This window comes from Camellia sinensis, chromosome 4 (assembly GCF_055761805.1).
Source record: "Camellia sinensis isolate YWXY chromosome 4, ASM5576180v1, whole genome shotgun sequence".
NCBI lineage: Eukaryota > Viridiplantae > Streptophyta > Magnoliopsida > Ericales > Theaceae > Camellia > Camellia sinensis.
The window spans coordinates 126,389,519-126,404,025 of NC_138964.1; the positions used below are offsets into that span (position 1 = coordinate 126,389,519).

A 14,507-nucleotide genomic window follows, 5' to 3' on the forward strand; every position below is an offset into this window, starting at 1 on the left:
GTTTAAAATACTCTTTTTATTGAGTTTAATGACGAAAATATTCATTTTCCAATTGATTTTACTTTACAAAAATAAAAAAATATTTTAGGTTGAGAACAAATAAAAACTTTAGAGTTTAAATTAATAAAATAAAAAATTTAGAGTTTATTTTGTGATAAGACTCAAACTCTTTTTTTTTTTTTTGAAAAATTTACCCAGAAATTTCCCTTTTCTTGGTAGATTATTAAGTCCTATTAAATTTGAAAAGTTATATCGTGAAGTATTTTTATTATATTTTTTAAAAAATTTAAATGTGGGTATGCTTCAAATGTGACAATGAGACATTTTTGTACTATTATTTTATTGAACTTTTGTCAAATATATAATTTTTAAAATGTAACAATGTGATATCATTCTTATGTGCACTATTGTTTTATTAAACTTTTGTCAAATATGTTATTCTGTTTAAAATGTAACAATAAGACATTTGTGCATTATTGTTTTATTAAACTTTTTATCAAATGTATCATTTTTAAAATGTGACAATATAATATCATTTTAATGTGTTTTCTATCATCTTATTATTTTTTTGACAAATGTGTCATTTTTTTTAAAATGTGACAATAACACATTTGTACGTTATTGCCTTATTAAACTGTTGTTAAATGTTACAATGAGATATCATTCTAATGAGTGCAATTACCTTATTACATTTCCAAATGTGGGTATGCTTCATTGGGAAAATTTGGATGTGAGATAGGATTTATGCATTCATAAGAATATTTATAGAAATAAATGATCCATAAGTCATTGATATATAATTTATTAGTAAGGTGCCGTTTAGCAAGTGGGTAATGACCCCCCCCCTCCCTTTTTTTGGGTAGTAATTTTTCCTAATTTATTTTTTTTATAAATAGTAATTTTAATTTCTCATCAAATCTCATAACTTATGGTAAGAAACAAAACTTAAATGTGAAATAATTTGTCTTTCTCACTATTACTCACCTTAAAACAAGTTATAAAAAATCTCATTCTATTAACACTCAAAATAAATGTTAAAAAAATAGATTAAATTACATTTTGCCCTTTTATGCGTCCGTCATTTTTTCACTCTGATCTTTAATTTTGTTTTCACTTTGGCTCTATGGGTTTCAAGTTTTTTTTTAATTTATTTTAAAATCTAATCTATGTTCAAAATTAGATAAAAAATGATATATTGACAATCACGTAACATAAAAATATTTTATTATATATAACTTATATTTCTGACACTACTCAAATCTTAATATAATAATATTTTTTTTTTATGTTATGAGACAATTAACGTGAGTCTAATTTTGAACATAAATTTAATTTTAGGAGTAAATTGAAAAAAAAAAAAAAACTTGAAATATGAACAATCACATTTTTTTTTTCAAGGGCCAAAGTAAAAAAAAATCCAAACATAAGGGGGCAAAATATAATCTACCCCAAAATAATGTATCAATTGTTTTTCATTTTTATTTTTTGGATATACAACGTCCTGTAATTCCCTCCCATCCACCACATAAAGGAGGGCGTTGTTTGGACTCATGGGCCTACTAAGGGGTTTTGTTAAATAATTTGAATAGTTTATTTTGTAGGATACTTCACATGTTTCATTCACAAAAAAAATTAAATTTGTTCGATAATCATAACCTATTCAATAATCATGTTTGTTTCACATGCAAAAAAAAAAAAAAAAAAAGATATTATGTTGTTAAAGATAAATTATTAGACAAATATCATAAATTAAATAGATTATGATAATCTAATTGAATTAATTATTTTTATAAATAAAATAAACAAAATATATAATAAAATAAACTATTCAAATTATTAAAATAAAACACGTTATCTATCCACGGTCCAAACACTAGCCATATGTGCCTCCAAAGTTAAAAAAAAACACTAGTAGAAAGTGTCAGTTACAAAACATTTATCATTACAACAATGATAAAGACTACTAATTTTGAAACTCTAAAAAGACCATTAATAACATGACACTCAATAAAAAAAGAAAAAAAATATAACACTAAGGCCAAAACATCAAATCATTCCTGGTAGGGCCCACTGCCACATCATTAGTGATAGCACTAATTATTGCTCTCACTCATTTTCCTTATCATTAAAGGTGTAAAAAATGACACTCGTAAAATCTACATTTTATTATTTATGTTATTTTGATACTTATATTTTTTAATTCATTTAATTTTTAATTTTATATTAACTTGATCCAACTGATGATAATAGAATTAATATTTTTTTTACGAAAAATTATCACTAAATTCATTGATACTAATTCACTAAACTTAATAAATTTATAATTTTATTTTAAAAAATATGACACATAATATGTATGTACATATTTTTTTTATAAAAAAAATGTCAAAAATTATAAAAAAAATTCTACTATACACGCCTTCTACTATATGCTCCATAAATTATAACCAATTTTTTTATTTTTTAGTTATGATCATTTTTTTTTAATTATGATATTATTTTAGTTATGACTCATGAGATTTTTTGTTATACTTCAGGCGTTGTTTAACTATAACTTTTTCTTTTAGTTATGACTTAGAAACTAAAAAATTATATTGTTTTCTCTTTAATTATAAGATATATACATTACACACCTTTTTTTAATTATTTTTTCTTTTAGTTATGAATTGCATTCCTAAAAAATTACAGCAGCAGAATATACCGGGGGTTGGTGGGGTGGGGTTGGTGGACATGTTTTTCTCCTACAAATACATGGCAACGGTGACTTTTTCATTGGAGTGTCGTGTGATTTTCCTTCTTTCCAAACAACCCATATCATCTCATCTTTTACCAACCACAATCCTCCTCGGAAAATCCCAAAATGCCATCAGTTTCCGGCCAAACCGTCTGCGTCACCGGTGCCGGTGGTTTCATAGCTTCCTGGATGGTCAAATTGCTCCTCCAGAAAGGCTATACTGTCAGAGGAACTGTCAGAAATCCAGGTAAGAGATTTGAAAATTTAACATCTATACATACTATATATTAATATGTGTATTGTATAATTAATTTGGTGTTTGTGTGGTGTCAGATGATCCGAAGAATTCCCATTTGAGGGAGCTTGAAGGAGCAGAGGAGAGATTAACACTATGCAAATCGGACCTTCTTGATTACCAGAGTCTACGAGAAGCCATTGATGGCTGTGACGGTGTTTTCCACACCGCTTCTCCGGTTACTGATGACCCAGTAAGTTTTGGGGTTTTTTTTTTGTTTAAATTATTTATCCTGCCGATCCTCCTCTGTTTGGTTGGAGAGAAAATGGAAGGAAAGAAAAGAAAAGCATATGCAACTATCCAGAAAATTCATCCCAAACTTTAGTATTAAAATAATATGTGCATTTATACGACGACAATTTTTTTTTTAATTTATTTATTAAAAGTTAATCCTTACTTTTTATTTATTTATTATTCTCAAATCTTTTTAAAAATTTCCAAATTTATCCAACAACCTGTTTTAACCATTTTTTTAATGAAAGAAAATCATATCAAATCCTTACTTTTTAAAAATTTCATTAAATTTGAGCAAAACTGCGTCTGTTTGGAAATTTGGTGAATTCAACCTTGATTTGGTGAAAATTTTACCTCTCGATTTGATTCAGGTTTGATAAAACGATTGGAGCTCACTTTTTGATTCTTTAATCATCAAAAAAAAAAAAAAAAATTTAAGATGCAAAATTTTGTTTTTCCTTCATTTTCTTAGCAACCGAACAGTTTTATTACGGTTTTTGTAACATGCAGCATCTGTGTTTGATTTGAAGGAAGAAATGGTGGAGCCAGCAGTGAATGGAACAAAGAATGTGATAATTGCAGCGGCGGAAGTTAAGGTTCGGCGCGTGGTGTTCACTTCATCAATCGGAGCAGTAACCATGGACCCTAACCGAAGCCCCGACGCTGTTGTCGATGAGAGTTGCTGGAGCGATCTTGAGTTCTGCAAGAGCACTAAGGTTTAACATTCAACATTAATTTTTATCACTAGTATTAGTTAATTATCCTTGCATTTCAATATTGGTCCTGAATGCTAGAAATATTAAAAACTAGGAAGATGTATTGTGACAGTGGGTTTCATTTATTGGAACAAGAGAGGTTGGATGCTCTGTCTGGATATTCCAAGCGACCACTCTCTAGTTTGATCGTGTGGTAGAGAAGAGCTTATGATAGGGAAACAGGAGATCCATACCGGGGATATCCTATTCCTCTATCTGGATCTTTCCCTGTTCTTAAGCTCCTCTCCACCACGCGATCAAAACATGGGAGTGGATCATCTCCTGTTCCAAAGCCCCTCTTCACCACACAATCAAGTTAGCTTGAAACAGAGGAGGGTTCGAACAAAGGATCTTCTATTCCTTTGTTTGGATCGCCCTCTCCACTACACAATCAAGCCAGAGGGAGGTAACTTCGAACAAGGGAAGATCCGGATAAAGGATTCCCTATACGAGCAAGAACACAAGAAACGATGAGACTGAATGTGATGCTTTTGACATGGAATTGTAGAATTGGTATTGCTATGGGAAGGCAGTGGCAGAGCAAGCGGCGTCGAATGAGGCGAAAGAGAGAGGGGTGGACTTGGTGGTGGTAAACCCAGTATTGGTGCTTGGACCGTTGTTACAACCCACCCTCAACGCGAGCATTATTCATGTTCTTAAGTACCTAAATGGCTCAGCAAAGACCTATGCCAACTCAGTCCAGGCTTATGTGGACGTGAAGGATGTGGCACTGGCACACATACTTGTCTTCGAGAATCCTTCAGCATCTGGCCGATACCTTTGTGCTGAGAGCGTGCTTCACCGAGGCGATGTGGTTGAAATTCTGGCCAAGTTATTCCCCGAGTATCCCATTCCTACCAAGTAAGTTTAAATAACCATTATTTGAGCTCCTAATTTACTTCCTAGTGTTAAGCTGAAGGTTTTCTATACATTCTGATGGGTTTTACAGCATAACAATTAACAAACAACTTTGCATTTTTACCCTATAGTACCAGTGATGGCTATAAATATGGGCAACCTTAATCTTGACTGGTAAGCTTATTAAAATTCTTGAAAAATTCCTCTTCTTGTAGGACACAATGCTTTTAGTGACGGTGCTTATGGACAGTTGAGTTAGGTCTAATGTTGGAACTTCTCGGTAGGACCTTAGAGCTCCCTAAGAGTTGAAATTTAGTATAGCATGATCACTAATCGCATGTACGTTGTGTTTAGTTGAGAGATTTGTAAAAAAATTTAAAAAGGAAAAAGAAAAAATTAGGTAAAATATATTTATATTTCATTTACTTTAACACACATTTTTCCTTTCTTTTTTTAAATCTCTTTTCAAATTCTTCAACCAAATGGGGTGGTTTGGAATGTTCTAAATGAGTGCACTTTTTGACTTTTTATAAAAAGATGTGTAGAAAAATAGAGAGAAGATATTGATTGATGTGATCTAAAAAAGATAAAAAGATGAACTAAATTAGTATAAATGCCAAAAATGCTAAAGTAGTTTCTTCTTTTTTCAATTACCAACATTCATAGCCTTCTTTTAAAAATTTTCCTCTTCTTTTTTATGCTTTTAAATGCTTTTACTGGGATTTTGTTTTGGAGTATTGCAAGTGTCACCAAAAATTAGCTCACATCTTCATGAAACCTCAAACTCCCTTATCAGAGAGTTGGGAAGTACTCGTTCAAAAAAAAAAAAAAAAAGAAGACAGTTGGGAAGTACCATTTAATAGTAAAATAAAGGAAACAGTTATACATATTATTCATTGGGCCGATAAATTTTTCTTGATAAAGACCACTAAATTTTTCTTGTTATACATATTATTCATTAATAAAGGCCACTAATTTTGGAACTTTAAAAAGATCATTAATAACATGATACTCAATAAAAAATAAAAAAAAATACAACACCAAGACTAAAACATTAAATCATTCATGGTAGAGCCTACTGCTACATCATTAGTGATAGCACTAATTAATGCTCTTACTCATTTTCCTTTTTCTTTATGCTTCCACCAAAATAATTACATCATGGTCATGTTTGTTTGGGCGGACTGGATTAGTATTCCCATGACTAATAGTTCTAGGACTACGAATTCGTTGGATTATGTATCCTATCTTAACTAATAGTTAAGTTTAAAATAATTAGTCCGTACTTCAATTATTTAACCAAACATCGGATTAATAATTTTATTGAACTATTAGTCCAATCCCAAACTCATGTCCACCCAAACAAACATGGCCCATATGTGTACATAATATAGTGAAAAGGAAATACAAATAATTAAAGAAGAAAACTTAGTAAAGTTTGAATACTTTCAAAAAAGCTGGTCAAATATGATTGGATATTGCTACTTGCTGTAGTGGGACGGTAGGTGTACCAACTTTGTTGAATAGTGTATAAGCCATTATTAAAATCTTAAAGTAGCAAACCTTGAATCTCATTGATTGACCCCATTGATTATATGAACAAATAAAACTTCCGGACCTGGAGAGTCCTCACCTACCACCCAAGTCACTCTGTTGAACCCTGAGCCCTGTTTGTTTTCAGAGATATTCAGAGATAGAATGAAAGAGATTTATAGTGAGGGAATTAATAGTAAGGGGATTGATAGTGAGAAATTGTTAAATTATTTTTATATAAAATAATAAAACAAATAAAAAAATATAAAAAATTAAACATTATATTTAAAAAAAAATTCTCAATATATAAAAAATAAAAAAAATTTTAATCCCTTCACAATTTTTCTAATACCATCTCTACCTCTTCCTTACCAATCCCCTTCCTCTTCCTTACTAATACCAAGGGATTACTAATCCCTTCTCTATCTCTCAAAACAAACACCTCATTCTCAATCCCCTCCTCACTACCAAACTCAGTCTCCTCCCTATAATCCCAAACAAACGGGCCTAATTGTCTATCTACCTACCTAATACTGATCATGTTTTCCTAGGATTGGCCATAAATAAGTGAATGACTCATGTTGAACCTATTATTCATTGTGCAGATTGTAATTCGGAAGAATCATTCAATTTGACGTTTGTTTTTTTTAGTCTGTCGGATATGTCCGGCCGGATTCCTTATCCCTCATATGGGAGATTATACTATCCTAGGAGGGGGTATGAGACAATTTTGGAGGGACTACTTAGGGTTGGGATTAAGTGGTAAAATCACTATTTTAGACCCTCTACTATTTAATTATGTATTATATTTAGTAAAACTCAATAAAATTTAAATGTCTCAATTTAAAAATAAAATAATTTTATTTAACTTTTTATTGATGTTTTATTTATTTTTTTTTAAATAATTTTTTATAGATATTTTATTGATGTTTTATTTTAAAATTTTGTTTATATTTTATTTAATTTCATTATTTAAATGTTAATGGATGTTTATTTCATTTCATTGTTTAATTATTATTATTTTTAAAAACAAATTTATTTAAAATTTTAATTAAAAAAATAACTTATATTTTTATTGATATTTTATTTGTTTTATTTAAAAAAATAAATTTATTTAATTATATAAAAAATAAAATAAAATAATTTTTTATTTAATCTAGCTAAAAATAATTAAAATATTAAAGATATGTTTAATATTGTTATTACTTAGTAAACAATTGAAAAAGGATAAAATAGTCTTTTGTTCATTTATCCTATCCAGTCTGTCTAACCAAACGATCGATTCATTAAAAATAGTCATTTTCAGACATCTAATCCTATGAAAAAATAAATACGGAATACATATTCAATCTAATCAAATAGTCTAGAGAATTCACAGTCTTAGGACTCAAGTCCGATAGATTCTAATCCCCTTATCCAATCCGTCCAATCAAACACACCCTAATTGTATTACCTACCTATCATGTTTTCCAAGGGCTGGCCATAACTCAGTGAATGACTCATGTTTAACCTTTTGTCACGTTGCACAAGTGCATTTGTTGCAACTGATGGGCGATGTGATGGACTAACGGGTCCCCATTTTAGTGTTGTTTGTTGCAATTTAAATGGGCTACTTATGCCCCTTTTTCCTTTTTTTTGTTGTTGAAATTCTGTGTCGAATTATTTGTTGTAACTTCTGCTTACAAGTTACACTGTAAAATAGTTTAAATAAATTGAAAAAAAAAACTAATTATATTTAGATTTTAGTGGAAGAGTGTTTTTAGATTTTGCTTATAGATTATTATTAACTTTTAGCTTAGAATAGATTGGTGTGAAATTACTGCTTACTGCCAAAAATGTTACACAAGCTTTCCCTACAAACTAATAAGTTTTGGTATTTTAACTGGAACTCACTTAAATAACATGATAAGAGACATCGGTTTGTAAATGCAAGTTTACAAGCTTTGTTTGTTTGTAAAGCACTACTCCCGGCAATTTCTGTTCATGTGTCTCTAATAATTGGAATATTGATTTGAATAATATTATTGTTGTTAATTTTGAAAGTAAAATGTTCCTTTTGTTTTTGTTGTTGTAAATGCAGGTGCAAGGATGAAACAAAGCCAAGAATCAAACCATACAAATTCTCAAACCAAAAGCTGAAGGACTTGGGTTTGGAGTTCACACCGGTGAGGCAATCCCTCTATGACACAGTCAAGAGCCTCCAAGAGAAAGGTCACCTCCCAATACATTCCCAACATGATGAATCTATTCTTCGCATTCAGTCCTAAGTTTCTTATTTCGCGACTTGATTTGGCAACAACTGTTTTTTAGCAGTTTTTGTGTGAGTTTCTTCTTCTTTTGTTTCTTTTTGCTTTTGTTTTTTTTTTTTTTTTTTGGGTTGTAATTGTAGGACAATCTTCACTGTATTTAAAAGATTTAATTCTATTGTGTACACAACAACAATTAGAATTTAAAGAAATAAAGAAAAGGAAAGAATTTGTTTGATTACAAAAATCAAACATAACAAAATAAAATCTGTTTTTATTTATTTATTTTTATTTCGAGTTTGATTTTTGTAATCAAACAAATTCTCTCCTTTTCTTTATTTCTTTAAATTCTAATTGTTGTTGTGTACACAATAGAATTAAATCTTTTAAATACAGTGAAAATTGTCCAACAGTAATTCTTACATCAAAATTTGAAAAGAAAAAAATTGATGTTATCTAAAAATCTGCATGAATAAAACTGCTTAAAGTAGTCTAAAAGTCAATTAAATGTGGTTGCCAAATGAAGCTATGCCCTGATTCACAATAATGTGGATTTGTATCTGTATTGTAACAATCCATCCTGTAATTGATTATAAACTTCCAAGTTGGAACAGTATATATTGAATGTATAGATGGATTGTGTTGATTTGTTAGTATTCCTTTTTCTAGTGAGGTGATTTGCAAGTTGGTTTATGTAGGGAAAAAAAAAAAATTATTATTAAGCATTAAAAGTAGTGTGGCGGTTTGATTTCGTTACATTTCACAAAGGCACGGCCGATGGAGTACACTATTGTTTCTTGTAGTTTGATGAATCTCATCTCAAATTCTGTGTTCACCTTAGGGTGTTCATCGTTAAAAGTTTTGATTGATTGTTGTTGAAGTTATGACTTAAATGTTATTTTTATTCATATTGTGTAGTAACTCCCCAAACCCAACATGAGTTATGATAAGATGTAGTAGGCAATTACATTATATTGGAATCCGATTATATTATATTATATTAGAATCCGATTATATTGAATCGTAATTTTTTAAAACACCCATCCTGAATTGATTCAAAATTTCATTCCAAGCCTACCAATTTGTGGTACAGAAGTACTTTTTTTTCTCCTTTTATTTTATTTTTTATTGTGTGATACTAAAGTACTCAACTTGAGAATGTTGTGGTGGCTAAGGTGGTGTGAGTGTGGTGGTGCAGAAATAATTGTGGGTTGTATTTGGGGTTTTGAGGGAAGGGTTGTGGTCGGTATCGCCAGGATTTGACTTGAAAGAATGTAGATACACTATTAGAAAAGGGAGCTTTAAACACGAAGCTTTTTGTGACGGTTCAAAACTTGTCGCAAAAAATAAGCTTTTGCAATGGTAAAAAAATCCGTCGCGAAATCACTTTTTTGCAACGGTAAATAACTGTTGCAAAAAAAAGCACTGGACAAATACTATTATTAGAGACGGACAACAAAAAACTGTCGCAAAAGGTTCCGTCGCAAAAGGTCATTCTGTTAGTTTGCGACGACCTTTAAAACCGTCACAAAAACTTAATCGCCTCATTTTCCACTTTTGCGTCTCCCTCTCTCCCTCTCTTTCACGCTCCCTAATCACTATAAAAATTTAAAATTTTAAAGATAAAAATTATTTGTTTGTAAAAAGTATAACATTTTTAAAACAAATCTATTAGTTACAAAAAAGATTAATGACTTTTTACCAACAATTTTAATTGGTTCCTAATAAACTCAAATCAGACATTATTTTATTTTACTTTCATTCTTTCAGTTTTTATAGTCGGGATTTCATTCTTTGAAGAATGGCTCTCTCTCTCTCTCTCTCTATCTCACACACACACACACTCTCTCTCTCGAATCCCTAATTTCCGTCTCCACAGAATCGGTGGATTGTTGGTTTCGATCCCTAATCTGATCTCAGAGACTCCTAATCCACTTCCAATGGCAACAAGAGCAAGAATGCTGTAGCATCATCTACATCTCTTTATCAGAAAACCCTATGTCCGATCTCGGAACAAATGTCATATCGATCGCTTGCATTAGGAGATCCTCAAGGACCTCGAGGCCTACCTCTCTCTCTCTCTCTCTCTCTGAAATTTTATTGCGCTGTGCTATATCTATATCTATATCTATATCTATGTGTATTCGTTTGGAAATGTTGAACTTAGTTTGTGAATTGGGTATGCGTAGCTTAGGGTTCTGTTCTGTTGTTTTTGTTTCAATATTCTTATTCTGCAAATAGTGCTTGGTTGTGGAGAATCTGAGGAAAGCAAACAGTGTTTTTTTGTAATCTCAAGTTCATTTCCAAAAAGAAAAAAATTTGCAGAACGAGGAAAAGGAATCTGAGGAAAGCAAACAATGTTGATGTTTGGTGTTTGCTCATTCGTTACATTATTCACAGTGGCGAGGCTTTTGACTTTCTATTGCCCTTTTTTTTTTAATATCAACTCGATTCGAAATGCCGCTTGGTTGCTGAGAAAATAACTTGAATATTTGAATGAAAAATGTTTGGTAGCTTAAAATTTTGTGGCTCAAATAGTTCAAATTTGTTAAAACGACGTCGTTTTACACTCAAAATCTGTCAAAACGACGTCGTTTTGAGTGATTTGAGCCATTTTGAGCCACAAAATTTGAGCTACCTAGCATTGTTGTATTTGAATTCGACTTTTTAACTACACAACACCTGACGGCCCTGTTTGTTGCACAGCTTATTGATGCTATGCTTTTTTCCTACTTTGAAAATCTATGTGGCAGAGTGTTTGGTGCTATGAGGCAAAAAAATAACTTAAATAAGTAGGAAAAAAAAAAGGTTAATTATCTAGAAAGACAATTTTCATTGTTTTCTGTTACTAAACTTTCAATAAAACTGAGGATTTTTATATCAACAATGTTAGGTAGCTTAAAATTTTGTGGCTCAAATGGCTCAAATCACTCAAAACGACGTCGTTTTGAGTGTAAATGAGTGTAAAACAATGTCGTTTTGACAAATTTGAGCCATTTGAATCACACAATTTTGAGTTACCAAACATTTTCCTTTTTATATAATGGACAGCCTGGTTTAATTGGATACACGTGATGTTGGCACTTGCAATGTGGGGTATACAAATCATGGCTGTATGTTGCTCCCTTTTTTCTTTTTATTTTTTAATAGTTTCAGTGCATTGTAGGAATTTAAGCTTTAACTTAGGATGGTACTTGTTTTATTATTGATGAATTGTTTGGGCCTTTTACTTTATGTGGTTTTTGTTTTCTAATTTTTTGTCTGTATGTAATTGCTATGTTCATTCTTGTCAAAATATATGATAAATAACCGAAAGGTGTAAATTTAATCATAACAGGTTTGTTTTCTTTTCTTTGGATGGAATATGTTCTCCTTTGAAGTATATTTTTTTTCCTTCAATTCAATTATGGATTTGTTTGTAGTTTTGGTTATATCTATGTAATTGAGGTCTTGTTATACTTTTTAATCCTCTCTCTCTCTCTCTCTCTTAATTGGCTTTGTTCTCATTAGTGGAGTATTACTTTTTTCTCAAAAGTATTTAGAATCTCAAGAGAGTAGGGATTTGTAAGGTTGGTGGACGACTGCCTATTCAGATTTGTAAAGTTAAGTAGACGATCATATGATGAAGTATTTGAAAAATTTAACAGTGAATTAGGGATTGTCACTAAGCAATTTGTCACACAAAATGTGCCATTGTGGACCAATATTAGTGAAGAGGATAAAGAAACATTGATTGTATACCTTTAAGTAAGTGATACATTCTATTTTCTTCTTATTTCAATTATGCATATAAGTTCAGTTTGGATATACTAGTACTAGTAAATATAAACTATATGAAGATGAGATGTATTTGTTGGAATTATGATTTTTATAGGCTTATTTTGGGTTAACTTTAAACCTAAATTTGAGTGCGGCCCACACGTCTTTTGGGGTGGGTCCAAGAGGTGACATGTTCCTCGCCGCATGGCAAGTTACATGGCGAAAACGGTTCGTCAAAACCATTTATGAGTGAATGGGAAGTTGACGTCATTTTCAAGTTCGCAGAATTGACAATTAAAGAAGTAAAATGTGGATTTTCTTGAAATTGATTATCCGATATAACTTATGTGTGTATATAAGTTCTAGGTAACAATACTTGGGTTGGGCCCCAAGGGGCACCCCAAGTTTGTAGAAGGAAGAAGTTATGGACAAAGTGAGCCTTGACAAAAACCACTATACGCACGCGCGCCACTGTCACCATTAGTCCGATCGGGCACACGTGTGGATCAGATCGGGTCGAGTTGGGTCGGTCCTAACATTAATTTTTTAGGCAAAATTTATTTGAATTTTTTCAAATTCTTGCGGGAAAATTATTTGAATTTCTAAACAAAATTAATTTAATTTTTGCGCCAAATTTTTCTGTCCAAACAGTGCCCTTTTTCAATCCATTTCCCAACAGTTCCGAACAGTTTCAGACAGATTCAAAACTGCCCAGCAGTTTCCAACAGACCTAAAACTGTTTTGCACCGATTCTATTTGAATTCATATCTGTTTGGTTTGAAAATCATACCTATTCAACCCTATAAATACCAAGACATTTCCAACAGTTTGAAGATTTGGAAAATTTCTTATTTCCATCCAGTTTTGCTCTCTCTGCATTATTCTTCATATTAGTTTTTTTAGAGAAATTTCTGAGAGTATAAAACACAGGTTTTAGTTCGCCGTACAGATTATTTGGAGTACTACTACAATTTGTGTAAAGATCATTTTATCCTAGGAGATCGACGCCATTTATCCATAAGCACCGAAGCGGGACGAATCTGTCTTAAGGGTAGAGTGTCACACACTCGACTTGATTTTTTTTGTACTTATTCGGTTTGGTAAATAAATTCTGTAAGTAATTTATTTTTATTTGTTTGATATGGTTTCAAGTTAGTTATTTTACACAGAAGATTGTTCCAACAATCTTAAGACAGATTTCTGTTTATACAGAAATTTTCGTTTGTTTCTCTTTCTTCCTTTCTTCTTACAAAAATAATTTTTTGTGATTATACAGAGTAATATTCTAGTTGAAAAATACAAATAGTAGTAATATACTGTTTGACAAATAGTAGTAATATATTATTTATTTTCTTTGACAACTAGTAGTAATATACTGGTAATCATTAACAATTTCAGATATTCATTAGTAAAGTTGGTCAGAAATTAATTTTGGTTTTTAGAAATAATTTCTGAGTTTTCATTAATTAAAATTCCATTTCAGTATTTTAATTTTTGAAGTGTTACAAAAATATTTTTTTATGTATGGAATTAATTTGTTTAAATAAAATTTTATTTTATTTTCAAATTAATTGGAAATAAAAGTAACAGTTCTTGTTTCTTTTATTTTTACAAAATTAAATTTTGTATTTATGGTTTAAATTTTCTGTGTAATATAAAATTATAATTATATTTTTTTTTATAATTTAGAATTCATGGTTACTGAAATTAATGCTCAAACTAGTACTGGTATGGTGATTGCAATTGCTGCAATCCCTTCTCCTGTTGTGACTATGCCAGTCAACCATGGTGAAAAGCCAAAAAAGTTCTTAGAAACTGATTTTAAAAAATGGCAACAGAAAATGCTGTTCTATTTTACTATTCTCAACCTGGCACGTTTTCTCCATGAGAATGCTCCTACTTTGAAAGAGGATGAAACCGACAGGCAAGTGGTTATTGCGGTCAATGCTTGGAAACATGCTGATTTCCTTTGTCGGAACTACATCTTGAAGGGACTTGATAACATATTGTACAACGTCTACAGCCCTATCAAGACGACAAAGGAACTTTGGGAGTCTTTGGAGAAAAAGTACAAAACAGAAGATGCTGGCTCA

The 14,507-nt window shown here is 30.9% G+C and overlaps 1 protein-coding gene across 1 annotated transcript; it reads left to right on the top strand.

The window, feature by feature from the left end:
• The first annotated feature begins 2,732 nt into the window (after positions 1 to 2,732).
• On the top strand, positions 2,733 to 8,922 carry CCR1 (cinnamoyl coa reductase 1). The gene is given in 6 exon segments (XM_028210263.2): positions 2,733 to 2,981; positions 3,068 to 3,222; positions 3,794 to 3,979; positions 4,527 to 4,879; positions 8,490 to 8,633; positions 8,635 to 8,922. Coding segments are annotated over 6 exon segments (1,044 nt in total). The 5' UTR covers positions 2,733 to 2,860; the 3' UTR covers positions 8,720 to 8,922.
• The last annotated feature ends 5,585 nt before the right edge of the window (positions 8,923 to 14,507 follow it).